At 45.0% G+C, this 26610-nt stretch overlaps 1 protein-coding gene across 1 annotated transcript in view; it reads right to left on the bottom strand.

Annotated features, from left to right (window-relative positions):
• sipa1l3 (signal-induced proliferation-associated 1 like 3) overlaps nucleotides 1-26610 on the bottom strand; it is a 78372-nt gene that overhangs the window by 11682 nt on the left and 40080 nt on the right. The window contains 14 exon segments of the mRNA XM_080772490.1: nucleotides 536-718; nucleotides 1161-1418; nucleotides 6149-6324; nucleotides 6849-6947; nucleotides 9013-9595; nucleotides 9687-9844; nucleotides 12628-12731; nucleotides 13018-13192; nucleotides 13636-13824; nucleotides 16593-16723; nucleotides 19813-20081; nucleotides 20083-20140; nucleotides 20143-20788; nucleotides 21284-22009. Of these exon segments, the coding sequence (XP_080628616.1) occupies nucleotides 536-718; nucleotides 1161-1418; nucleotides 6149-6324; nucleotides 6849-6947; nucleotides 9013-9595; nucleotides 9687-9844; nucleotides 12628-12731; nucleotides 13018-13192; nucleotides 13636-13824; nucleotides 16593-16723; nucleotides 19813-20081; nucleotides 20083-20140; nucleotides 20143-20788; nucleotides 21284-21757 (3503 nt within the window). The 5' untranslated portion in view covers nucleotides 21758-22009.

Below are 26610 nucleotides of genomic sequence, written 5' to 3'. Positions count from 1 at the left end.
TTAATAGACATTGTAGATTAGATGGTGCAGTGGTTCTCAAATGGTTTCATGTCAAGGACCCCCCAAATTTATATGCATTTGGCCACAGACCCCCATCTGGAAATGTTTTGGTGCCAGGGATCCCCGGAAGAGATGATTTGTGTTTAACACAACAAAAGAAGTTAAATACAGGATTAAGCCAAAACCAACTAAAATAAGAATCAGTGCCATAAACGACTGTGTGTGTGTGTGTGTGTGTGTGTGTGTGTGTGTGTGTGTGCGCGCACGTGGTTGAGGTGTTGAGATGATTGGTTGACATTATTCGTCGTTTCGTTATGGCAGTTGACTAAACACGTTCCTCGGGTTGAGCAGGATGTTAATATCCCAGCAGCACAAAAACAGAAAGACTAACATAACACACACCAGACCCATCACAATCATTCTAGGAATACATACTTATCATCTAATCTAATGCATTATAAATACTATGATCAAGATCAGAGAGGAGGAAAGTTGCTCACAGACAAAGGAGAAAGACCACACATAGATCACGCACCTGTCAGGTGAGGCTTTGTATCGTACAAAGGGGCCTGGGGTGATTATGGGCGGTCCCATGGTGGTGAGGCCCACCAGACCAGAGGAGGGCGACGAGAAGCTGGCTGAGGGGTTCCTGTAGGGCAGCACTCTTTCGCCCCCCACGGGTGACAAGCTGTAGTGGTTCTCGGGGTAGCTGACTGGCCTGAGAGATGGCAGAGAGGAGGAGACGGATAAAACGGATGAACGAGCACCCAGCGGAATGGACCATGGGTCACATTCTCGCTGACTGGATGGATATATAGACACACACACACACACACGAAAATCTGAATCACAGAGATGCGTGGAGAAGACATGTCCATTGCAGGCGCGCACTCTACCAAACAAATTTGGCATTACAGGTGCTTTTACAATCCGCTATGCCCTTTCCCAAAGGTATGTTGGCAAAATAGACATTTTGGGGAAACCATATCAACACGCCCACATCCACACCTACCTGCTATCCTCCAATGGATAGCAGGTAGTGCGGCCCCAAAACACCATAGGGACAGTGCAAGCTGCCCTGCCGTAATTTGCAGGCACCGGCTAATGGCAACGGGTAAAGCACTGGAAAATAATAGCGCCATGGTTGTCTGGGGTCTCACCTCTTAGAGTTGAGGACGTGCTGTGGTTCCCTGTATGGAACGGGCACCAGGGTTTTGTGAGAGCGGGGCAGTGGAGGAGGTGGAGGGCCCATAGGGGTCCAGCGTTGCGGGGTGGGGGCACTGTGAAGCCCCGGGGGCATGGGCGGGCTGTCCCATCGCCAGGCTGGGGGGCGTGGGGACGGACGGTAACCTGCCGCCATGGGCTCGAGTTCCGGCTTCTGCTCCATGGTCTTCATCTCACACTCCTCTGTGCAGCCCCTGCAGAGACCAGGAGAGAAGGCACTGGTTAACCACACTCTATTCCAAGTAAACTAATACTTAGTTGTCCAGGGTCAGCTCTGTCGTAGGAGACCTATTTTCGAGTAATCTCTCAAATGCCTCAAACACGTGATGATGGTAGTTAGTAGGTAGGATTCCAGGCCAGGCCAGAAATGTGTCGATGTGTGTCCCTGAGCAAGACTCTTAACCCTGAATTGCTCCCCAAGTGCCGTAGAATGGCTGCTCACTGCTCATAGTTGTTATAGGATGGATACATGCAGAAGATCTCACCTATGTGCATATGCCTATATCCAAACGCTGATAGGGTTGTGCCAAGACCCGCCCTGCAGCACTGTTTAATGCAATTCATATGTGCGTGTATTTTTGAGTGGTGCAACCACTCCTACAACCAGCAATGTCCGTGTACACCAGTATGTGGACACCTATGTGGCCATGAGCACGAGTATATGACTATAGGGTACCAGTAGGGGGCGCCAGAAACAGAGAGAGATAGTGCTGCCTGCTAATGAGAGAGAGAGAGAGAGAGAGAGAGAGGAGGGGGGGGGGGGGGGGGGGTGGGGAGCTGCACCACTCAGTTCACACGGGTGTGAATCTTTTGTTGAATTACGACAATCACAAAGTCAAACAGTAATGTATATCCATAACATAAGCAAGCAGCATGCACGCACGCTAGCAGACAATACACTAGTTATTTATTTCAATAATTGTATTAATATTATTATGAATCTTATGATCATTATTATTTTCACAATCTGACACTAAGATACGCGCGACAGATGTATGCAAATGACGGTATAGAGTTTTATGTGACGAGCTCAAACTATTGTATTAAGACGATGATCATGTAATATAATTGTGATTGAAAGAAAGAACTACCGGTAGTGTATTGTCTGCTAGTGTGCATGCTGCTTGCTTATGTTATGGATGTACATACTGTTGACTTTGTCATCAATAATTCAACAAAAAATACTTATAATACGCACAAATAAATTCCATTAAACAGTGCTGCAGGGCGGGTCGCAACCCTATCGGTGTTTGCATATAGGCGAAATAAGAGGATGTGCCCCCTTTTTAACGAGCTGCACACATCTTGCACGTTCTGAGGTCAAGAAAAGTAAAAACTGTCTCCCTATGCAATCCTGCCAATACAAAAGGTTCAGAAACACAGAGTTGAATACGAAGCAGATACTAACACCCACGTGCAGAGCTCCTCTGACAGGAAAAACTGAGATATTTACAAAATGAACTGTATTTCTGTGAGGCAGAGATCCATTCTTTGTGAGATATGTGTGTTACTGTGAATGTGTTCGTATACATCAACCATGACCTAGTTATCATTTAAGCATGAAAATATGTGACTGTGTAGGTATGTCTGCCAGGATCTATTCACTTAAATTTCCATCTCCAGTGATCCAATTTAGAAATGCATTTTGGCATTTCACTCCCCCTTTCTTTTCATGTTTTCCATAATGGAGCCAGCCTCCTTCCAGAGTTGGTTGCCGTGTTCCCTCAACAGTAATAATACAGATACTCAAGTCCTAAAGTCTGCAAACTTGACAAGAAAAACAAAACTGGGTCACACTTGGTATATAGGTTGGAACTGGTATGGCCACTGTGTGAAACTGTGGGCACTTTGTTAGAGGCATAGTGGCATTGTCTATGTGAATTTCCGGATGTGAAATGTCCATCTTAAATTGTCCCAGACAGTAATATTTAAGTGGAGAAAAGTTAAATGTAGAATGGTGGGCTTAAAGTTCGGCTATTTTTGCATGTCACCATTGTACAGTGAAGTATAATATAGTGCTTAAGTGGTTAATCAGACTCATCGATTTAGTTGATTATCGGTACAATGGTACACCAGATTTGGTGGCCTATGATATTCTGTTACCGGCCCTCTCAAGCCATGGAACCAAGACTCTCTGATATTTGACATGACTTCAACCTCTCTCATATTTGCCTGGTGAAGACCTAGTAGGTCGAAACGTTGCAATTTGTTGCCTCTAAATAAAGTACTGTAAGTCTTAGAGCTCTAGAAACTAGTGTGCGGATGTTCTTTCTCTTCCTTCAATCTCTGATGCCAGCTGTCTCCCTGTCGCTCGCGTGAATCTATTTTGTGTCCGAGCATAGACATGGTAACGCCCCGCATGCCTCTGATTGGCCTACCGACACTGCTCGGCTTGACTGTCCTGGTGGGAAATAATACAAGTACGGTATGGTAGAAGAGGCAAACTAATATTGTTCATGCCGTTTGCTTTGATGGAATAATTGATTGAACATGTATGCCGTAATATGATTTGATTGTGTTCTAAATAAAGTTTGTGTTGATTGTATAATTTATTTATTTTTTATGTGTAAATTTGAAACATTGTTTTTTTGTATAATAGTATTAGTTTACTATAATTAGATTAATACACGATAATCAACACTAAGACTTTATTTAGAAGTAGAACACACCCAAATCAAATCATAGTACAACGTACGTGTTCAATCAATTATTTAATCAAAGCAAACAATATTAGTTTGCCTCTTCTAGCGCGTGCCAAGCTGTCATTCTCTTGTATTATTTCCCACCACGGAGTAACCTCGTGTCTCGGAGGACAGTCAAGACAGGCAGTGTCGGTAGGCCAATCAGAGGCAGGCGGGGCATTACCTTGTCTATGCTCAGACGCAAAATAGATTCACGCCTGTCGCTCTCATCCCATAAGGTGAAGTTTGCATTGGCAAGTTTATTAGATCATGGTGCGATGTTACACAGTATTTGGTGGCCAAGGACGCCACAATCCAGGAAACTACGACTTCAATATCTGATACAAAAAACATATACCGTATATATACACACACACTCCCTCTCATCACAGATTTACCTCCCATAGCCTGGAGGGATGAGTGCTCTGATTGTGATGGGCTAGTCTGTTGCTAGGCCAACCAGATCTGATCTTGGTTCTAGCCTAAAACCCCATCATGTTCACAAAGAAAGCACCACCAGACCTAAGAGTACATTCAGTAAGTGTTCTGCAATAACATGATTATTTCATGTTAAAAGCCTATTGTTGAAATATTTATGAGGACAGGAAGATGAGATATGAATGACTTAGGTTTGAGTTAAAGCAAAAAACAAACTCAGCAAAGAGAAGAACTGTCAAATGTATTACAGTAAATTCAGGAGCGGATTGTTCTGCGTGCGTGCGTGCGTGCGTTTTAATATTTGACCTGGATATATTCAGTCACATTGCCTGGATACTCTAGTCTCCATTCTGGTATAAAAATAGAAACATATCAAATGTGCAGCAGAAAATAAATAAAACGCACAGAGGGAGATACTGTATAGAAAACTCTATAACTCTCATGTCATTCCATGATAGACACACACACAAACACAGAGAATACCAACCTTTGGGAGAGGCTCTCTTCCGTCTTTCAGGCTGAGGTGACGTAGCTGGAGCTAATCAACGCTCAAGGTACAAAGTAAAGCGCATCACGTGCATTCTCTGAATTGTATCCCTCTACTTTTCTATTGCATGCCTGTCCGCAGCAGAGACAAAGTGAAACAGGAATGGAACGATGTGCGGCATCCTTCTCTTTCCACTGCATCTCTTGTCCACCCACTACACTATACTATACTTGTGGCTCTAGGCAGTGCTAAAACACGTCCTCTCCGCCAGGCACTTCCATGCGCCTCCAACTGTGCATGCAGACGCACGCACGCCCCGGTCTCTTTCGCAACGTCCCCTTTCTCTTTCTACCGTTTTCATTCAGGGCAGGGCATGCATTTTTAATTAATCGCCTCCATTTATTTATTCTCTATCCATCTCTCACACTATCTCTCTCCATTTTTCCAGATTCCAGGCCATAATCTCATGCAATCTGTGTTCCTGGCATGCTTCAGTAAATGTGTTAGTCAGAGAAAGAGAAGAGTTGAAACAGAGTGAGACAGAAGGGTTGGTGGGAAAGAGTGAAATGCAAGACTCTAATTATCAACTGTTCCAATGCCACAGTCAAGTGTGTGTGTGTGTGTGTGTGTGTGTGTGTGTGTGTGTGTGTGTGTGTGTGTGTGTGTGTAGGGTGTGCGTGTATTAAAGGGATTTAAGTCTAGTGTAATTAAACTGCCTCGCTCCAACATTAAAAGAAATCTAACTACTCTGCAATCATGCAGCCAGCCACAATAACTGTATTTACTGTGTCTTCCTTACTCAGAACACACACACACACACACACACACACACACACACACACACACACACACACACACACACACACACACACACAGTGCATTCATCTCTATAACCCTTGGGTTAACCCCACATCAGTGTCTCATAAGACCTTGTTATAGCAACTCTTTTTTGCAGAAGGCCAGGGGATTAATTCAATTCAATGCATCTCTCTTTTTGTCTCTTCCCCTCTTATTTCTCCTCTAGAGTGTCTCCCTGGGTGGAAATCTCACACATTCATCGGAATACACAGATCTATTTCACACACACCCACTCAACATAAATCCTCACAGAATGGTGCAGATCTCAAACCCAGCTTGTGTTTAACCAAAGAGCGTTTATATTGCAAGCTCTGTGGTATCCGTTCTCAACTGCTTATGTTACGGACCACTGCATCAATATCACTGTACTCTCCACGCACCAAACAGGCCTTATGAAATGAAAGCAAAAGCACATGCACAGAACTGGGTTTCAAAAGAACACACACAAATGCTTCTATACCTGCGAGGCCCTCCATCCTCATAGGGAGGAATGATGACCACTTTGACTGTGACCGACGTCCTCAGCAGGTCAATCATCTGCTCGTGTGTGAGCGTCACTGCGGCAACCTTGCAGATCTCCACCAATCGGCTGCCCTGCCTCAGCCCCGCCTGCCAGGCAAAGCCGTACTCCTCCACCTGCATTGGAACAGTGAAATAACTAGGTTTTCCCATGTGTGACATGACATATGTTGCAGGGCTAGCTTCAAAGTGTGTTATTTCTAGCAAGCAGCACTGTCGTGTGACAATGTATAATTTAGGCTTAAAGGAGAATTCCATGCTAAAGGGCTTTCTTCCCTTTATTTGTAGTTGTTACGTCCCCACCAAAGAGGTCCAGGTGTTAACAACGTAACAACTACATAGAAAGGTAAGAAAGGTAAGAAAGCATTCTAGCATGGAATTCTCCTTTAACCCATTAAGATCCGAGGCCGATTCTACAAATGCCTTCTAAATCAGTAGTTCTCAAACTGTTTCGTGCCAAGAACCCCAAAATGTATATAGATTTGGCCGTGGACCCCCACCTGAAAATGTAAAAAAAACACTAAAATCTAAAATGACACAGATGCTTTCCCGGTTTTAATGGGTTAACATGCAAGTAAAATGTTCTTTTCTATTAGTGGTAGTTAACGGGACATATTTGAATAATGACAAGCCAACGATACCTCAGCCACAGTGCCATCCAGGCGAACATGGAAGCCTAGCTGTCCCAGTCCGTTTCTTCTGAGGGTCATATCTACCGTCTCACAGCCCACTGTCAATGACTGGCCAAGGAGGGAGGGGGACAACAATAATGTCAACATTATTATTATACAACAACTGTGGTGTATATCAGCATTAGCGAGGCGCAACTAGCAACATAAGAGCCACATAAAGACTGCACTTAAATCTGACCTCAAGACAAATATTCAGCACCAAGTTAGCAAGTGATCACATCTGACCCAATCTCAACCATGTACTTTAGAACCTTATAATCTACAGAACCAATACGTTTGGCACTGATGGACAGAAACAGTTTCTTTCTTTATAGCTTTCTAGTTGCTGTATATTTTATACAAAGGGCACTTAGAAATAACCGTAACCCATATGAAGTATCTGAACACACTGGCACTCATTTATCAATTGAGCGTGAAAAGTGGGCGAACACTCCGGACAGTCGTCAAATCGACGTGGCGATCAAATCTCAAGTCAAGTATCAGCTCATGACTGTATGCAAATGGTTGTGATGCAGCATAGTCAGAATAATTTATCAGGCATCTAAACATTTGCTCAGCTCGACTTGATTTATTGGCTGATTAATCGGGAATTCCTGAAGAAGATTCAGCAGGATCGAAACGTTGTCCAGCAACTGGGTGAGATGTAAACATATGCAGCCTCATATTCAACTGGGTGAGATGTAAACATATGCAGCCTCATATTCAACTGGGTGAGATGTAAACATATGCAGCCTCATATTCAATTGGGTGAGATGTAAACATATGCAGCCTCATATTCAACTGGGTGAGATGTAAACATATGCAGCCTCATATTCAACTGGGTGAGATGTAAACATATGCAGCCTCATATTCACAATGACTTACAATCATGTAACCTACCACAAAATATTCTATTTTGCAAAGGCCTATAGACCGATTCCGTAGCGGGTCTCATGGTCGCAGCCTACGTATTTCCTGTAGGCAGAGACGACACATCTGTGGTTTCCCCGCACCAAGCTTCTACTACAGTGAATGTAAAAGTGACTGATGTTAGTCTGCTTCAAACGTTACTCTTTTACCTGCTTTTTACTAACACTAACATTACAAAGATGCCCAGAACATCGGGATGAACCTGTGTAGTTTATGGCTGCTCCAACAGTAGTGGCAACATATATATATATTTTTAAACGGAATGTCAAAATATCTACCACTGTGGCTGAGACCAGAGCCATTGAGTAATGGTTGAGACAAAGCAGTGAAAGGTCCTGAAAGATACATAACGTCAGTCTTACCCAATACCCAATCTTTCTATTTTAGGAACACATGGCTGCTGTACTTTTAACTTTATACCTCATACTTTTTTTTTTTTATAATATTTGTTTTATTTGGAAAGTGCAATACAATACATATAGCATTTTTACATATGACAAGAGCAGTTCCCAAGATTTCTCATACTGTAATGCTTAGTATGAGGTATAAAGTACAGCAGCCTTGTGTTCCTAAAACAGAAAGATTGGGTATTGGGTAAGACTGACGTTCTGTATCTTTCACTGCTTTGTCTCAACCATTACTCTATGGCTCTGGTCTCAGCCACCGCGGTAGATATTTTGACATTCCGTTTTTTTTATTTTTTATGTTGCCACTACTGTTGGAGCAGCCATAAACTACACAGGTTCATCCCGATGTTCTGGGCATCTTTGTAGTTAGTAAAAAGCAAGTAAAAGAGTAACGTTTGAGGCAGTCACTTTTACATTCACTGTAGTAGAAGCTTGGTGCGGGGAAACCGCAGATGTGTCGTCTCTGCCTACAGGAAATACGTAGGCTGCGACCATGACACCCGCTACGGAATCGGTCTATATCGACTATGCACAATATATCCTAACATAAATAGGTATTTCCAAAATTGTTTACAATTAACAGGGTTAAAAGGTGACATGCAACCAATTCAATTTCAAATCAAGCCATTAAAAACAATGTAACATATTTGCAAATGTTATAGGCTAGTGCTTACTTAATCAGTCACAAATGTATCCAAACAGGCTTTCTGTATTAGATCAAGAATATGGGAAGCAAGTGCAGATACTGTAGGACATGAATGTTACAGATTGCAACTTTATAAGGTCCAGCATCTCACCTTTAACCTCTGCACCACTTCCCTGATGTCCTGGGCACAGCCCTCTGGGACCCGCACGGCGATATGGTCTCCTCTCCCGTAGAAGATCTTCAACGCCAGCCTCTCAGGCGTCCAGCCGATGACGTCGGCGCAGAAACAGTTAAATACCACCTCCTTGGTGGAGCAGTCAATGAGGAGGACATACTCTGCAGACAAGCCCAATGCGCACGTGATCTCCGTGCCACCCCCGCTGAAGTCCTGGGCCAGCACCCTCCAGGCCACGGCGCCAGCCGCCCCCAGCTCCGCCCCCTCCCTCGCCCTGGAGCGCTCCCTTTTCTTAGACGCCAGGGAGATGAGGTTGTTGAGTTTGCCGGCCGAGTCCAGCGGCGTGCTGCTGACACAGTTCTCCGCCAGGTCCCTCAAGTACTCCTGCCGCGTGCGCGTCGCCATGGTGTGGAACTTCTCCGACTTGTGCGCCGACGTCTCCGCGTTGATGACCTTAGCCAGCAGAAAGTTCCGAAAAGCCTCTGGGTCGCGGAAGGTCACGCCGCTTGGGATGGGTGGGCCAAAAGGCGGCACGTCCTTCATCCGGGTGACAGCGACACTGCAGACACAGAGAATGGGAGAGAGTGAGGTACTGTATGTGTGTGCTTGTGATCTGTAGGACTGTGTAGCCAATATCCATCTCACTCTACCTGTAGTAAGTGTTTTCAGAGCAGGGGTTGTGCACACGCACGATCACAAAGACATGCTGGAAGTGAGACCGGATATTCTGTGGGGTGAAAGGCAGCGCTCCGGGCTCCTGGAAGACTATTGTCACGATGTCGTTGCCTATGTGCCTCTTCCTCAGGAGCTGAACAGGAGAGGAGATTGAGATGAACGGGTTATGGGTGAAAACGAGGTAGAGAAAAGAGGATACAGGAGTATTCAAGGAGACACAGAATTAGGTCAAATTAACATGCATTTGTGCGTGCGTGCGTATTATGCATGTACATAACACTGTTCAGCTTTTTGTACTTGTTGATCCAGCTGTGTGTGTGTGTGTGTGTGTGTGTGTGTGTGTGTGTGTGTGTGTGTACCCTTCATCTGCAGTGTTAAAAGTGTGAAAGTAGCAGTTATGCAATTCAGCGCACAGCTTGGCTGCACACATGAATGCAGTCACCCTGGGAGCATTATATGCCCTCGGGCCCACAGACAGGAGCTCTGCCTGGAGCTGCCATGCAGTCTGCACATAACATAAGGTCCTTGGTGTTCATCCTCCGTGGTCTGATCTCATATTTCCACTCATTCCATAGACGTTGTCCTTTCTCTCTACCTTTGGCATCGGTCACAGTCGCCCTCCCTCTGCCCATATACTCTCTTCTGAATGTAACAAAGAGGATGGTGTTTTGTCTCAATTTCCCTCTCCTCCCCACTGAGGAGTCCTCCCTCAATCCACCGCAGTTTCCTCTAATCATAACTAATGCTGCCACCTAGCGGCGCGTCAGAGAATGTGGCTGCTACTGTCAGCCCAGAGCCTCTGGATGGAGTTATTGTTCCATTTATCATAGTCTACATCAAAACGCTGCATGGCTTAAATGCATGGATGTTGGCTGCTTCCTTTGATGTGTGCCTTTCGAAAAAAGTCATTTATTTACTCTGCATTTCCAGCATGTGTTAACTGGCAAAAATGATAAGTTATGTAATTATAAACACGTAATTTTCTCTTGGCGTAACTGTTAGTATGGATCTCTGTTACTCAAGCTTAGTTTGTGAATTTAATTATCATACAGTCAATAGGAGGAACAACTGACTTCTCTGCTGTAGCCCCACACTTGTCTGTAGTAATGACAGTGTTTATGGCAGGATCATGAAAGCACCAAAATGTGTATTTGTCCATGTGAACTCCTCACACATGGACACAAACTAAATCAAACATACAGTACATGCATGCAAAATGTTACCTTGCGGGCGGACTCACACACACACACACACACACACACACACACACACACACACACACACACACACACACACACACACACACACACACACACACACACACACACACACACACACGCCTGAGGGATTATGTTGGATGGCAAGGCAGCTTTATTTAAAGAAGAGAGGGGAAAAAAATCAAAAGAGAAAGAAATAGGGACTATTGCACTCCACCCAGCCTGGCCCTTGATCCAGTTATGTGTAAGAGAGACAGAGAGAAATAGAGAAAAGCACAGAGAACAAAGGCTCTATAAAAACAGCGTAGAGGGAAATAGAAATGGAAGTACACACTCTATAACAGGAGGGAGATGCTGGTCATGAGGTTCCACTTTATGGCTGCTGAGTGCTGACTATAGTTTATGTCTCTGAGGAAATGACACAGGCCATAACATAGCTGCAAGCAATCCTCTGTAACTTTGATGACACTTTCAAATTCTTTGAGTGACTTTTAATGTGTTTTTTTTATTTGGTTAGTTAGATTTTTACTCATGGATGCATTGAAATATGACATTCAGTCAAGGTTCACCTCAAGTCCCCCGAACATAAGGGTTCAGATCTTAACATGTTTGCAATGGTGGAACGGAGTGAATACATTTATTTACTTTACTAAACAAGGTAAGCAAATGGAACAAAGGCTGGTAGTGACTAAATGCAGCCAGAAATCAATCTGTCAGTCAATGACTCATTCCCTGCCAAGGACGAGTTAAGACAATTCCAGGCTCAGGGGTCGACATTATAAATGGCCTGGCCCCCAGGTGTACTTTTCAGAACGTCTGGGCCACTAGATGGCCTGTTGGGCCAGTGGAAAAAATGCCTTGAAAATTAAATAATAAATAAAGTCTAATTTCACATTAATCGCCCGTAGTACTGTTTTGTTTGTTTGTTATCATCCTCATCCATCGATTTAATTATAATGTTACCTGTTTGGCGAGACCACTGGAGTTGGCTGGGGTATGATGCAGCCAAAAATAAGGTATTTTGTGAGCTCTGCAGTTCAATGCCCACATGACATTCAGAGTTGCCGACAAGTAAGTTAGAGAAAAGTCAACGTGTATGAATGAATAGAAGTGTATGATAATGCATTGCTGTGGTACTACAGTGAAAATTATGTCATCATATGACGGTCTCTCTTAAACGCAGATCTGCAAGCATGCAACACGTCGTATTTGTGACACGTTTCCACATTCTGTACCACAGCAATGAATTTGTTGAGTAGCTGCAGCTGTGTGTGTGTGTGTGTGTGTAGTGACTTTCCATCCTGAATGTCCAGCCTATTATAATTATTATTATTTCATGTTGGCTATGTGCAATAACTGCAAGCCAACAAACCAATCAGTATTTAATTCCATTATTTAATTTAATTCCAAATTCATTCATTTATTTAGTTGCCAATAATTTAAATGTAAGCTATTTTTTTAGACCTATTGTCTTTTATATAACATTAATGATAAAAACAATGATTATAATGGTGGGGCCAGTGATCTTGACAACCCAAGAGGCGAAAGAAGAAAGCTCTGTATCTTTAAGCAGGGTCCATGTCCATGTGTGACACTCTGTGGACTTATTTCCAACATCATGGACAACAGATGTAAAGAAAAATGAAATGTATCTTCATTTTACGGTAAGAAAAGGACTACCCCGGAAGTAAGCTCTTACCTGCTGTGGGTTGCTGGGCATGTATGGCAGCATTGTGGACACATGGAACATGATCTCGTAGTCCTGGTAGGTGGTGTATAGGGAGTGGGTGCCTGTGGAGTCCGCTGGTGGAATGGAAAATAAGGGGGAAGGAGAAACAGAAATCAGACTTCACTAACCATATACGCCCCATATATATTTTGTGTTACAGCGAACGGACCAAACCAGGCTGAAAGTGGTTAAGACGTCATTATCAGAATTCTTCTCTTCAATTAGGCCCAGCATGAAAACACACAAAAAAAAGAGGTCAACTGCTCCAGAATTCGTGCAGAATGCATTGTGCAGGAAACACTATTAGACAGACATAGTTGGTTTCCTCTGGGCACCAGGCTTTAGATATTGGGAGCTTACTCTTGGTGTCGAGCTGAGCGGCGTACTTGGTGAAGCCCTTGAGGAGCACCTGCTCCCCCAGAATCTCCAGGAAGGCAGAGAAGGCGGGCGATGCCTCCTCGTTGTTGTACATCTCCTCCTCCGTGCTCTGGCCCGCACGACACAGCAGCACACCCACCTTGTGTTTCTCACTCAACTGCAAGGCGGAAGGAGACAGCGCTCACATTAACACCAATGCCTGTACTGTATACGCACGCACATAGGCATTCACATGCACACAGACACGCAAAAGAGCTGACACAGTGCATCCTGACTCAGCGTAAAAGGTCAGCAGGATAGATGGTACATATTTATAGATAATCATCAATAATAAAAAAAAAACACCTGTGCAAATATAAACAAGCACAGTGCTAGCTCAGCACATTCCTTACCTTACCCCTCGATTATAGGAGGTGAGATAACATTGCTAAACATTAAAGATTTTTGCAACCCACTTGTACAAACACTGCACCTTGCTTAACACTGGTGACCTCAGTCCAACTTTGTAGTAGCACTGACTAAGGTGTGGCAGGTTACATTTGCGTGCTTATGCATTCACACAGTGCACACACTCAGACAATAGTCTTCCATTTCCCTCACCCCCTGCTCGTCCAGTTTGAGGAGTTGCTCGGTAACCTTGGGCGTGCTGAGAGCTAGTCTCAGACAGGAGACACTGAGCTCGGGGACAACCTGCTCCAGGACCTCTTTGAGTGACAGGCCTCGCACAGTGCCATGTCTCCCCGTGGACGCTACTGCGTCCTCCAGGATGGAGCCTCGTAGCGTCACCAACTACAGAATCAAAGATTGCAGGAAAACAAAAGTCAGGACAAGACATTAAGAAATTGTAGATTATTCAAATCCAGCGTGATAACAGATAGGATTATTCTGCTGGCACAATAGATACCTGGCTGCTAGTTGTGGTTAGGCATGTAACGATATATCGTATATCGCGATATATCGATATTATATCCCGACGATATGTATCGATTTATTTATTTTAAATCGATTTGTGTGATAAGAAATGTCAGCTGTAATCATATTCCATCATATTCACATGATTTTGGAGAGAAATGAGACAGTAGAGGCCTGGAGAGGGGAGCTGTATATGTGTCTGTGACTGTGCCCAGGTGATGGTCGTTATTGATGCTCATTAATACATCAAGGAAGGCAATTATCTTTGCAATGTAGTTAAATAAAAATTGTGAAAAATCTTTGGGGGGGAAGATAAATCATAAAAAAAGAAGAAAAAAAAGGTAATTTGTCTGGAAAATCATTGTTGAAAATATCGTGAAAAATCGTATCGTGAACCTCATATCGTGAGTTGAGTGTATCGTTACATGCCTAGTTGTGGTTCATGTCAAGGAAGTTTTTATTGGCAATCAGACAGACAGCACCTCTTTGTTCATCACACACACACACACACACACACACACACACACACACACACACACAGAGTATTCTGCAGCCACAGGTTCTACCAGGGCTAATGTAAGATGGAAGAAACAGGTCAGATTCTCTTTTCAATACAGCCAATGACACCCACACATATATGTATACAGGTTCATAAAAAATGCAACAGCAAGATTGAAGTTGGCAGGGTCCACGGAGGTAGTCGACCCTTGTAGTCTGAAGTTTGCAAGCAGGGAAGTGAAACCTGAGTGACAGCTTTTAAACTACTGTGGTCTTAACTAGTCAGCTCCCGGGTGACACCGGAGAGAATGACTGCACCAGACTGGAATGCAAGAAGGGCATGTGTACATACAGTGTGCGTGTGCATGTACGTGTGTGTGCGTGCGGAGGGGGGAAGATAGAGAGGGTTTCTACTTTCTCCACCTTTGCTGAGTCAGCAATGCACAACAAACTTAAAGAGGGTGTAGAAATATGAGAGCATTTGCAGCTGGAGTAAGTGAATAGCCTACGAATCCCCCCATTCTCCCTCTGTGTGGGAACAGGAGACCTCTGTGGACTGGATGTCTATGAGTTCAGTTCTGTGTACTTAGATGGCGGAGTGGCTCCTTTGTTGCACCAGCACTAAGGTGATGAGGCCAGGCAGCCGTGTAATCCAGCTAAAGACAACAGAGAACCCACCAGATGGAGAGAGACCAGACTAGCAATCACAGATAGCAATATGGAATGAGGCAACATAGGCCAACTGTTCAGGTTTTAGTTGTTAACCACTTAAACCCTATATAATGCATTGCTCACAACGCTGTGAGGTTGTAGATCTGCAATGTGGTTAGGTAATATAAATGTTGATCAGTTGCAATTATGCACTTTGAACTTCAACAGTCATGCTACATATTACTTCTTATCATTCATTAGCCTACCTACCCTAAAATGATTAATTATGATGCCTTACTTCATCCAACGGCCACCACAACTGGGGCAACAAAAGATGCAACTCTTCAGCCACAGCGTAACTCTGACAGTGACTGAAGGCTGCATGTAAGGGTTGGTCTGTCCTTCCTCACAGATGGCTGAAAGTAGTGCTTAAAAGGGTGAGATGCTACCTTATTACACAGACTCAACCTGACAGAAGATCACATTCAAAAACGGTTTGAAAAGCAGGGGAACACGAGGGAGTAAAAGTAAATGTATACTCTGTTACACTTGAATTACAAATGTCTTTCATCAAGTGGCAAGTGGAAAGTGGCTTTAAATGTCCTATTCCGCACTGTAAATTCCTGAGTGTCCGGGGATTCGGGTAAAGTTGCCCACCACTGTGGAGACTAGAAGTTTGAATCCCCTGAGGTGCATCCAGCTTGGCCGGGCGCTGCAACGAACAAACATAACGGTCCGTGTTGGAGGGTTGAAGGCTGGGAGGGAAGGGTGTTCTCTGTCGCTGCACTAGTGACTCCTACATGTTCAGCAGGTGACCTCCTGGGGAAACTCCTCACTCAGGTGTAAAGGAGTGGCTATACTAGCGACTTCATGTCTATCTGTCATATGAGGAGGGACGTGCTCATCTGCTATACACCAATCAACATGACCAACTGTAGGGTTGAATGTAAACATTATGTTAATATGAAGTGCTATCTCCTACCGCCTTGTACAGTAGTTGAGAATTAAAATGCACCCATAAGAGCCTAGAGTTAAATGAACACGGTGAGGTAGCCAACTGCTCAGTGAATCAGTGGAAGAAATGATCAGGGTTGCTTGTAAAGCCACTAAGCATTTGATTGAAGTGGACCAGTGGTTGGGTGCGTGTCCTGTCAGAGCAGTGGCCTTGCGTTATTGCGTATGTTGTCATTTTGTTGTGTGAAGCCTGGCCAGGTGGAATTTTCCACTGGTAGAGGAGAGGGGTTCAAATTGAGTGAAGAGGAGAGGGGGAAGGGATGAAAGTTAGAAAGAATGTAAGGCAGCTAGAGAGCGTTAAGGTGTGCCAGCTACAGCCAGGATGACCAGGGTGAGCAGAAATTAAATCCCTCCTCCCACGCCACACAGAGTGCAGTGTCGCGGATGCTTTCCTCGTCTTTCATCGCCCACATTCATACAAATGCCTTCAGGCATTCAGACAGTAGCTTAGTGTATCTCAGTGTGTTTGTGCGTGCGTGTACCTCGCTAGTTCTAACAATGAGGCGGTACTGGTACTGGTCCTTCAGGTCTTTGGTATCGTCCAGTTTCTCCCTGCGGATGCTCACAGCCACTGGACCCAGCTTGTCATCCGTCCCAAAATAGTTAGAGTGCTCTGGGGGAGAGAGAGACAGGGTAAGATAAGAGGAAAAAAGTTAGAAAAAAGGGGGTGTGGGTTGTTCACATGTCCAGACATGTTAATCTGCTGCTACAACAATATTATTATCCATATATTGTATAGAAGGACATCATATGAAAGAGGGCAAGGGATGAGAAGTGACAAAAACAAAGCGGAGTGAAACTTTGAGAACAAAGAAAGACAGAAGGCAGGAACACATACAATAGAATGAGGGAAGTCCAGGACGGGTGGGGCTACAGTTCACATTAAAACCCTCAATATTGATATAACGGAGTGCAAAAACAAACCCAAGTAAGCATATTTTTAGACTCTCTGGGTTAAGTTAACTGAGAGATTATAGGTGAAGGGCAGGTGTAAGGTTAAAAACATTGTGCTGTAATCAATATGCACTACTAAATCAATTTGGCAAGCACATGAAGAAACCAGAGCACAATCACTCCAAAGTAAACATTTGAACCATCATCACATTCCCTCATGTTGTCAGGCTTAACTAAATCACAATGTTTAAACAATGTGTTACATAACCCGTGTTGCACATGCACAAGTAACAAGCAAAGAGCATGAGCTTTAAGCAATTCATTGAATCATTATTGAGTGTGTAGAATAGATGATAAATGCACTAGTACTCATGTTTTCATTTGATGAATGAATGCAACAAATAATAAATTATAACAGATATCATCCAACGATGATTATTGAAAATAACTTATGGGACAAATCTGTCCTAAAAGTTGTCATCCCGGTTCTCCATACATCTGGCCAGCTTGTTGGCCACATGTGGGTTAACCATGCTGTTCAGGGCCCTCCATGCAAGTGCCTCCCTCACTTAAGATCTTGCTCCGTTGAGTTGACCCATGGTACTTGAAGTCCTTGACTTCCTTCGGAGCAGAGCCTTCTTCTGTTGTCAGAGGTGGATGTTCCGATTATAGGTGATAACCTCAGTTTTCTTGGCATTCAGCCGGAGGCCAACCTTGGCCCACTCTGAATCCACTCTGTTCTGGAACTGGTTGGAGAGCAGGCTGACGTCGTCTGCATAGTCCAAGTCTGTCAGGACTAGTACCGTAGTACTGTGGGGTGTCGTCTCGACACATATTTTCATCATTGTGCCCCTGTGGATCGAGTCAAATGCCCTTTTGAAGTCAATAAAGCACCACACAGCAGTCAAGTTGTTCTTTTTAACCTCCTCGATGATTCTCCTTAGGGACAGGATCTGGGCCACGGTAGTTCTCCTCTCTTGAAATCCATTTTGGTTCCTCAAGTGAGGGTGGATGGCATGCCGTATCCGGTTCAGTGTCATACGGTTGTTGACCTTTGCAGTGATACATGTCAGGCTGATGTTTCTGTAGTCCTCTGGTTTTGAGGTCTCCAGCTTTAGGCACCAGGGTGATGTTAATGAGAGACCACATGTCAGGCTGCTTGCTGCTTAGCAGGGCAAAGGATGTTGACGAGACAGCAGTTCTTTACCTCTGGGGGTATGCTGTCCAATGCAGTGTGATGCAACAATACGTGGGCCAACAATAATCTGGGCCATGTGCACATTCATAACAAGCATCTTGGATACATGCACATCCTCAAAAAATCTCCATGACTAAGCCAAACTAATACCATGGTCACATGGGCTGTGAAGAATTTGGAACACAATTCGCAACACACTTAAGGAGAAATCTAGTTCCACAAGTTTTCTTCTGGCCTGGCAAAGCTCTTTGACATGCACATATAGTTTCCACAAGTTTTCTTCTCCTGGCCTTGTGAAGCTCTTTGACATGCACACACATGGGCACATAACAGCATATATAGAGAGACAGGACATGACATAATAAGACAGGTCAATGACAGGACAGGACAAGACAGAACCGGGCCATCTCCAACATCAGATGGCAGCTTCCAGGGGAAGCTGGCAAATGCTAGTGAGCAGTCAGCGGACAAGCATATTTTTGGAATGATAACCTTTATCTGTATGCCTGCAGGCATATCTCTCTCTCTCCCTCTCCATCTCCTTCTCTCCCTCTCTCCCTCTCCCTCTCCCTCTCCCTCTCCCTCTCTCTCTCTCTCTCTCTCTAAGCCGGTGCCCCCCCTAACTGAACTCTCACCTCTCATTGAATATGAATTACTGCATGCATCAGTCGCTTCTTGTGTGAAAAGGCTTTAATGTGCTCACACACGCGTGTGCAGACACATGTGCATACTTGCTTGGACACATGTGCATACTTGCTTGGACACATGCACCCTTACAGCCTCCGTCACTATAACAATGGATGCTTGCCCAGGGGTGATGGGAATATGTGAGGTGGAAGAGGTAGAATGGGCAAAACGTACAGTAATGGGTATTGGCAAGAACCACACGATACGAATCACTATACTTGGGTCACGAATCTCACAATACGATTGTATCACGAATCTTCACAATATATTGCGATGCGGTGCATATTGCCATGGTGATATTTTGCAATATATATTGAGATGAATCAATGGCAAGGCGAACTAGCTATAGTTTTTATGAAACAAAAACTTTGCAGATAGAAGCTGCAAAGTTTGACGTTGTTTAATACAATCGGCTGTCAATAGAAAAATTGACAGCATAAGGTGTATTGCAGTTGCACACAAGCAACTTTGTGCAGTTTATCTCTGGAAGGATCAACAGGATCCGAAGTAAAAGTTCTCTCACACACACACACACACACCTAGACAGTGGTATCATCATGGCCTCCCAGTTTGCTAGCAGTACAGTGGCAGGTACATGTGTAATAAAGAGTCTGGGATGGCTGCCAGCTGGCTGACTGCACTACGAACGGGGGCCAGCTGGTCGGTTGTGTGAGGTGGAGAGCGATACTTGACCGTTGCTCGCAGGAGAAATGACATCGACTCTCACATCTACACTTGCTGGCAGCCGTAGTGTGAGAAATCATGTCCGTAAAAGTCGGCTCGGTCAAATAGGTTGGGCTACACAAGCAAATTAAAGCCACAGTTTTTGCTCATAATTAAACCCTTCCTATGAAGATGTCCTGAGAGTGAATTACTGTCAAAAGTGTGTGTGTGTGTATGTGTGTGTGTGTGTGTGTGTCTACCTTTCCCATGGAAGTACTCTCTGTAGTACTTGGCCCCCAGGTCCACATGTTCTATGCTGTAGAGTTTCAGCCTGTCCAGCCTCGTCACCTGCTGTTCAATAGGCACCTCCAGCACGGAGATACTAGCGTTACTCCCCCTCAACCAGCCCCTCGTACCCTCGCCTCCTCCCTCGCCTCCCCGCTCTGCCGACGAGCTGAGGAAGCTGACGTTGCGCTCCCCATGGCCCCCGGTTTCATTGAGGAAGTGGGGGCAGCACAGGAGCAGAGGGCTGGGGTCCAGGGCCCCATGAGTCCTGTCCAAAGGGTCCATCGCCAGCGAAGGTGCTGTGGAGCTGGGCTCGAGGCTCAGCGTCAGGTCCTCCACGCTGGAGTAGGTTGGGTCCACCCCGCCCGGAGCCGAGGACCTGGAGACCGATGCGGCAGATGCCCCCGTGGCAGTATTCCGTCTCTGGGCAACATAGACACGTTGAGCTGCAGCCTCATGGAGGTCAAATAAAATACTCTGAGCGTCATAATGCACAAAGCTCTTAGGGCACACCCATGGTTTGTAGGAGTCAGTCAAGTTGCGCCCTGCCCCGTCGTCACCCGTCTCCCCCCCCTTCCCCCCGTCCAGCTCTCCTCTGCTCGAGCTCCTCAGCTTCCGGAACAAAGACGATGTCCCCAGGGACGACTCCGTTCCCCCGCTTTTCTTCCTCACTCTGGTCTCGGAGCCGTCCCGCCTCCCCGTCCCTCTATCATCCGAACATGGTGTCGAGACAGGCGAGGCCCTGGTGGGGAGAGCAGCGCACTGGGGCGAGTCTGGAGCACGCAGCAGTTCCCCCAGTTGCACGGGTGCAGAGCTGCGCTGGTCGGGTCTCTCCTGGTGGAACTGGCTCAGCATGTCAAAGAAGCTCTGCTCAGGGATGCCCTGGATGTCGATGGAGGAGGTGCTGCCATATTCTCTGAACAGAATTCCAACACATCCCCGGCCCTCCACCTTGGGGAGCAATGAACAGAAGAGAGGATTTTGAGAACTGTTGGTAGAAACATTGATAGCTCAGTGGAAATTAAATTCCACGGAGCTGTTTGTTCAAATGTATCTTGTTACAGGAGCTCTTTGGTCTACCTTCACAGCTAATTATGACATTACCTATACATGATTAACTTGATGTATATATCAATATATATCATATATATATTTTTTTTAAATACATGTCTATTCATATATTGTGGTAAGTTAAAAACAAAAATGTAAAATAAATATTTTTAATTTAAATAAATAAATGTTGGCCAAACATCATTAATCACTAAGAAATCAATATCTCCTCCAGGACGATCTACCATTTTAAAATGCATAATGCATATCTTGCATGTAGAATTACCTATATCAAGCATGTTTCAAGTAACAAACTATCGTATGCTTTGGAAAATAGTAAACAGTAATACAGTATACCATGATAGTCAATAAAACATCAGAGCATAGACACTTCACCTCATTCTCATCCTGCTCGCTGAGTGTTATCTCACTGCTGGAGCGTTGGCGCAGTGGGGGGAACGCACGCATGTTCAGCGGCGAGCCCCTCTCGCCTCGGAACTCCACATCTTTGGAGCGCCGCCGTGGCAACCTGGCCACCCCTCCCCGCACCAGCCCGACGTCAGACGAGACCGGGGACAACGTGAAGGACGCAGAGAATCCGTCATCTTCCTGGTGATTGGCTCCCTGCCCGTTCTCCAGCAGCGACTCTTTGGAGTGCTCACGGCGCGGCGGCCATTCTGCGATGCGCGCCCGCACCCCAATTTTGGGCTGAGAGACGCGCGATTGAGTAGCCAGGTCCATGGGTGTGGGGGGGGCCGGGTGGCCGTTGGGGGTGTGATGGAACGGGGTATGCTGCAACCCTCCTCCTCCCCCCGCATCCAGGAGGTCGGAGGAGGTGCAAGTGACCCCTCGGTCTCTGTAGCTGTTCATGGTGCCCCGGGAGAGCTCAGGGCAAGGCAGAAGACAGGGAGGCAGGGGGTTGGCATCCCGCTTCAGGAGGGGTGCTGGGGGAGGGGGAGGGAAAAAGCCCCAGACACGCTCTGCTGAAGTGGTCTCCCACTCCCAAACACATCGCTTTGAGTGGGAAGGGTGGGAAAGGTCTCTGCTGGTCCAGCAGGGCCCGGTTGGTGGAAACGGGATGTCCTCCTCCTCTCCTCGTACCGTCTTCAGTCTAAAACGAACCTGTTGTGGAGACAAGAGATAGACAGTAACATAAGAACAGATGAAAGTAACGCTTTTGCGTTACTCCATAAAATTGCCTGAGATGCATTGTCACAATTTGCCACTTAACAAATCTTTGAAATCCTAATAAGGAGGACTTACACAAGATCTTTCTTTAAGCTCTTTAATACCATGTTGTTGAACAAGTGAAGGAATAAGACTAAATGAGCCTTTCCAAAACAGTCTAGTGCAGTGGTTCTCTTGACCTTGTACCAGAGAACTGTACTGTCATGAAACAAAACTTCTAATAAAATATTCAATCAATCAAACCACCAGAGGGGGATCAAGTACAGGTACCACAGGTTCTAGGCAAATAATAACTTTCCCATGTTGTTATGACAGTAACGAAAAGTGTGCCTGCGGCCGTAAGGCTGTGTTGTCTTGTGTGTTGTTGTTGCTGCTGCTGCGGACACCAGTTTGTATTGTGCGTAGTGCGTTTCCGCCGCACCTTTTCAGCTCACAGTAAAGTCACATGCCTGCATCTCCTTAGTTGTGCGCATTATTCTCCAACGCAACACTGCTGAAAGCAGCAGCAGGACGCAAGTAACTAGTAACTTCCAAAGTGACCAGACGTGTAACTGTAATGTGACTACCAATTTGGAGGAGTAGTGCCGTTATATTACTCGTTACCGACCAAAGTAGTGTAATTACAGTAACGAGTTACTTCGTTACTAGTTACACCCAACTCTGGTCACGCCCCCATGTTGAGAAGTTTGAGAACCCCTGTGGTAGAGTGCCTGTGGTGGTGGTGAGATATATATATATATATATGTCAACAGTATCTCTGCTATGCACCTGGTGTCAGGCTGGTGCTTGTATGCGTGTGTGACTGTCAGGCTGGTAGTAGGTGGGAGGTAACCTACAGTGTAGAACTGTATGTATTTTGGCATGTGTGTGCGCACGACCGCGCATATGCCTACAGTATGTTTTTAAGTGAGGGAGAGAGGTGAGTATACTAGTGCTGATAGGCTTGACTTATGTCAGGGTATGTATGCATCTCAGTCAGTAGGTCAGCCAAGTGGGTGGAGAGAATATCACGTGTCTGCTTTTACAGGTATGTGACTGGGTAAGCATGTGGGACTATATATGCGTGCGTGTGTGTGAGAGAGAGAGAATGATAATTCTTTTTCACAATTACACATCCAAGGAATATTACTTTGCGAGGTTGGTGCAATGTGGTTAACAATACAAGAGGGCGTCATTGTCTATTCATATGAATGGGATCAAACGGTTTCCTCATAAATCAAACAAAGTACGGCATGCTAGTCTAGAAAACGGTTGGCAATAATTTCACGTATACTACCTGTATGAGTCGTACTCATAGTCAAATAGGCTTGCCTAATTAAGCTTATTTAATATACCAGATCACATAAGAAAAGGACAAAAAGGGAACAAGAAAATAATTTCAATGAAGCCTCTTCTTTAGTGAAAGTGTCAAGATATGTGTCTAGTTGCTTGATGTGCTTTCAGATGAGAGCCTGAAATGGTACTTGGGAACAGAAGAAGGGATGCAATGCACAAAGTGTCAGAATGCTAGGGGGAAGGAGAGGAATCCAGAAATAGGAGTGATACGTCGAGTGAGGAAGAGAACGGCAAATTGCTCAGCCAACCACAATGGCTTGCCTTAACATGACAGTCGCAAAGAATCACTCTTCAAAAACCACTGGCCTTTCCTTATAAAGACTCGCTGGTCTACTTAACTGTCTCTCTCCTTTATTCAGACTCCACCGCTCTTCTCTCTAATTCTCTCGTTTTTTTTCCCTACCACTTCCTTCTCCTGTACTTACTGTACATGTCTGTCTTCATAATCTACCTCTGTGCTTTATCAGTTCTCCTAGTTCCTCCTAGTCTCTATTACTGGGCTAAAGCTTTAGCTCGCTTCAAACTGTCATTCGGCTATCAGCACCAACTTTATTAAGGCAAGTCATCTAGCAAAATCCTGAGTGTTAATTTAACATGAGTATGAAAATGCAATCATTTTCACTCAGAATTGGGCTGTGTAATCAAAAATATGCGTAACTTTGCATTATGCCCCCTAATACTAAACCGCTTTGAACAAAGCTCTCTTTAAGTGTCCAAGTTTCAGAAACCATTTAGCTTATCCTAGAAATCCATCCTCTCGTCTGTGAGCTATCAATTCCATTCTCGTCCCATCATTGTCCCCATTTGCAGGGATTATTATTCAGCCAATCAATTCCATTTCGTGCTCAGTCCCTGCTAAATAGAGGAACTGGGTTGAGTCTTATCCATGTGTTTTGGAACCAAATGCAATGAAAAGACATTCCGGTTGGAGAAGCCAGTGTTACACATAAGAAATAATTGCTATGGACTTTTCAAATGTGTGCGCACACTGCGCAAGCGTGCTTTTCAATACACAAGTCCTCTATGAATTTGTCTTTGGCCCAACAACTCCCTAGGACCAATTTGTTCAGTCACACACATTCAACAAAACTCTTTCATTCACACAGTGAACACATCCCACATGCATGGACAAAATTGGACACACACACACACACACACACACACACACACACACACACACACACACACACACACACACACACACACACACACACACACACACACCCCCCCCCCCCCCCCCCCCCCCCCCCACACACCCCTGAGTGCCAGTCATCCAGCCGCACAAATCTATCATGTCTTTGTTTTGGAAAAATGCAGGCGCTTCCCAGGCCTCCTTCGAAAGCGTCCTGCTCTGATCGCTTTCTGACAAGTCTTTCCTCATCCGGAAGGCTGGTCTATGATACGCTATCAGACCCAATCCCAGATTACCCAGCCCCAGCTGCAAGGGCTGCAGAATGGGCTCATTATATGTCCGTGGCGCCTGGTGAGAGAGTGGGAGAGAGAGAGGTGTGTACCACTGATTCCAGTCATGTCTCTGGGTGTCTACAGCACTCAGCTATCCAGCCAAGTCCAAGGCCAAACTCAGCCAACACAGGAAGATAAAGGGTATAGAACAGGGCTGCAATTATATTATGCAGAAGACATTAAAGGAAGGGGCTGCTGCACGACAGCTGTAGCCCACCATACTAAACCCATTAGGCCTTTACTGCACTCAGGGTGGGGTGTGAGGTAGAAGTTGTTGTGGGTGGGGGGACGGGGGGTAGTGATGGTGGTGTTGGGCCGAGTAAAACATGGCTTTCAGTCATCACGTTTTGGTCAGATATCAACAAAGAATAAAGCTGAACTATCAGGTGAAAATATGACAATACACACTAGCAGTGAGTAAGAAGAGAACTTTCAAACTCCGCTGGCATACATTCAGCTTGGGCCAAACTTCAGACGATGTTACCAAGGCATTTAATGTCTTTTAATTACTCACATATAGTAATTAGTCAGGTCTCTGATGTACCTCCCTGCCCTCCCCTTCACTCCCACTCTCCCTCTGCTTTCTGTGCTTCCCTCCCTCTCTCTCCATTCATCTTAATTCTCTCTCTCTCTCTCTCTCTTACTCACCCAGTACGCCTCACTCCCTCTCCCCACCCTCTCTGCATAATGCAATCTTGGCCTATGCACCGCAAACACACACGAGGCTGGTAATTATACTGGTTAGATGATGGTAATGACAGAGTTAGCCGAGTACAGCTACCAGAGGCATGAGTGTACACGGTATGTAATTGGTGAGCACTGCTTGCTTGCAAGTGTGTTATAACAATACAGGCAGATCTGAGATCGGCTGTGAGGTGACACTTGAAGGGCGGTCAGAAAAATGAGAGATTAGATACAAGGACAAACCAGGCTGAGGCAACTGTGTGAAGTTGTATGCAAGTCATCATCACGCCAAACAGGTACTGTATGTGGATATGTATGACAGGAGGCAAGAAATGAGTGAAAGTGCTATGATGATATGTTTCAGAATAATATACCTACAGATCACTATCAGTCCAAAAGAACACCTTTAGACTGACAAAAACTAATACAAAGATGATCTGTGGAAGGAGAACGTTAGACAGCAGTAATAAAACATGAGCTGCCCAATAATAGCTATGGATGTAAATCAAGTAGACGATGCCATGGTGAAAGATAGATTAGTAGCTGGGTTGGAGAACAGATGGCATTGCAAATGACTGGCAGACGGTAGACAGCGACATGAGCGGAATGAGTGATAATACAATCCACTACCATGCAGTAGAACATAGGCTAGCCAACTAGGAACATTAACTCCACACTACAGTGGCTGGAGGACTGACAAGTCCACCGATACCAGCCAGAGAATCAATTAAAAGGAGTTACTGGTCAACTCTCCAAAATGGCTGGTAGACATAGACAAACTGATTCACCACGGAAATGACCTTCCAACAATTCATCGTCTATAATGCCTAGGTAGCTAAACATTATGAATCTACAACAGTGAATTAAATTCTGTCCATTTTAAATATTCAGAGGTTACTGAATAATTAAATGCTTCAAAATGGCGTATTTGCCAGTAGCCAGTGGAAATCAATGAAGTGAAGTCTACCAAAATTAAAACAACTAAACAGTCTTGAAAGTGGAGCATTTTGTTTTTAATTTAGTGGTGAACCAGTCAAAAGTCATCATAAATT

This window comes from Protomyctophum bolini, assembly GCF_963924005.1.
Source record: "Protomyctophum bolini genome assembly, chromosome: 9".
NCBI classification, from domain to species: Eukaryota; Metazoa; Chordata; class Actinopteri; order Myctophiformes; family Myctophidae; genus Protomyctophum; species Protomyctophum bolini.
The sequence above is the reverse complement of the archived record's forward strand: the minus strand, read 5'-3'. Positions and strand labels throughout refer to the sequence as shown.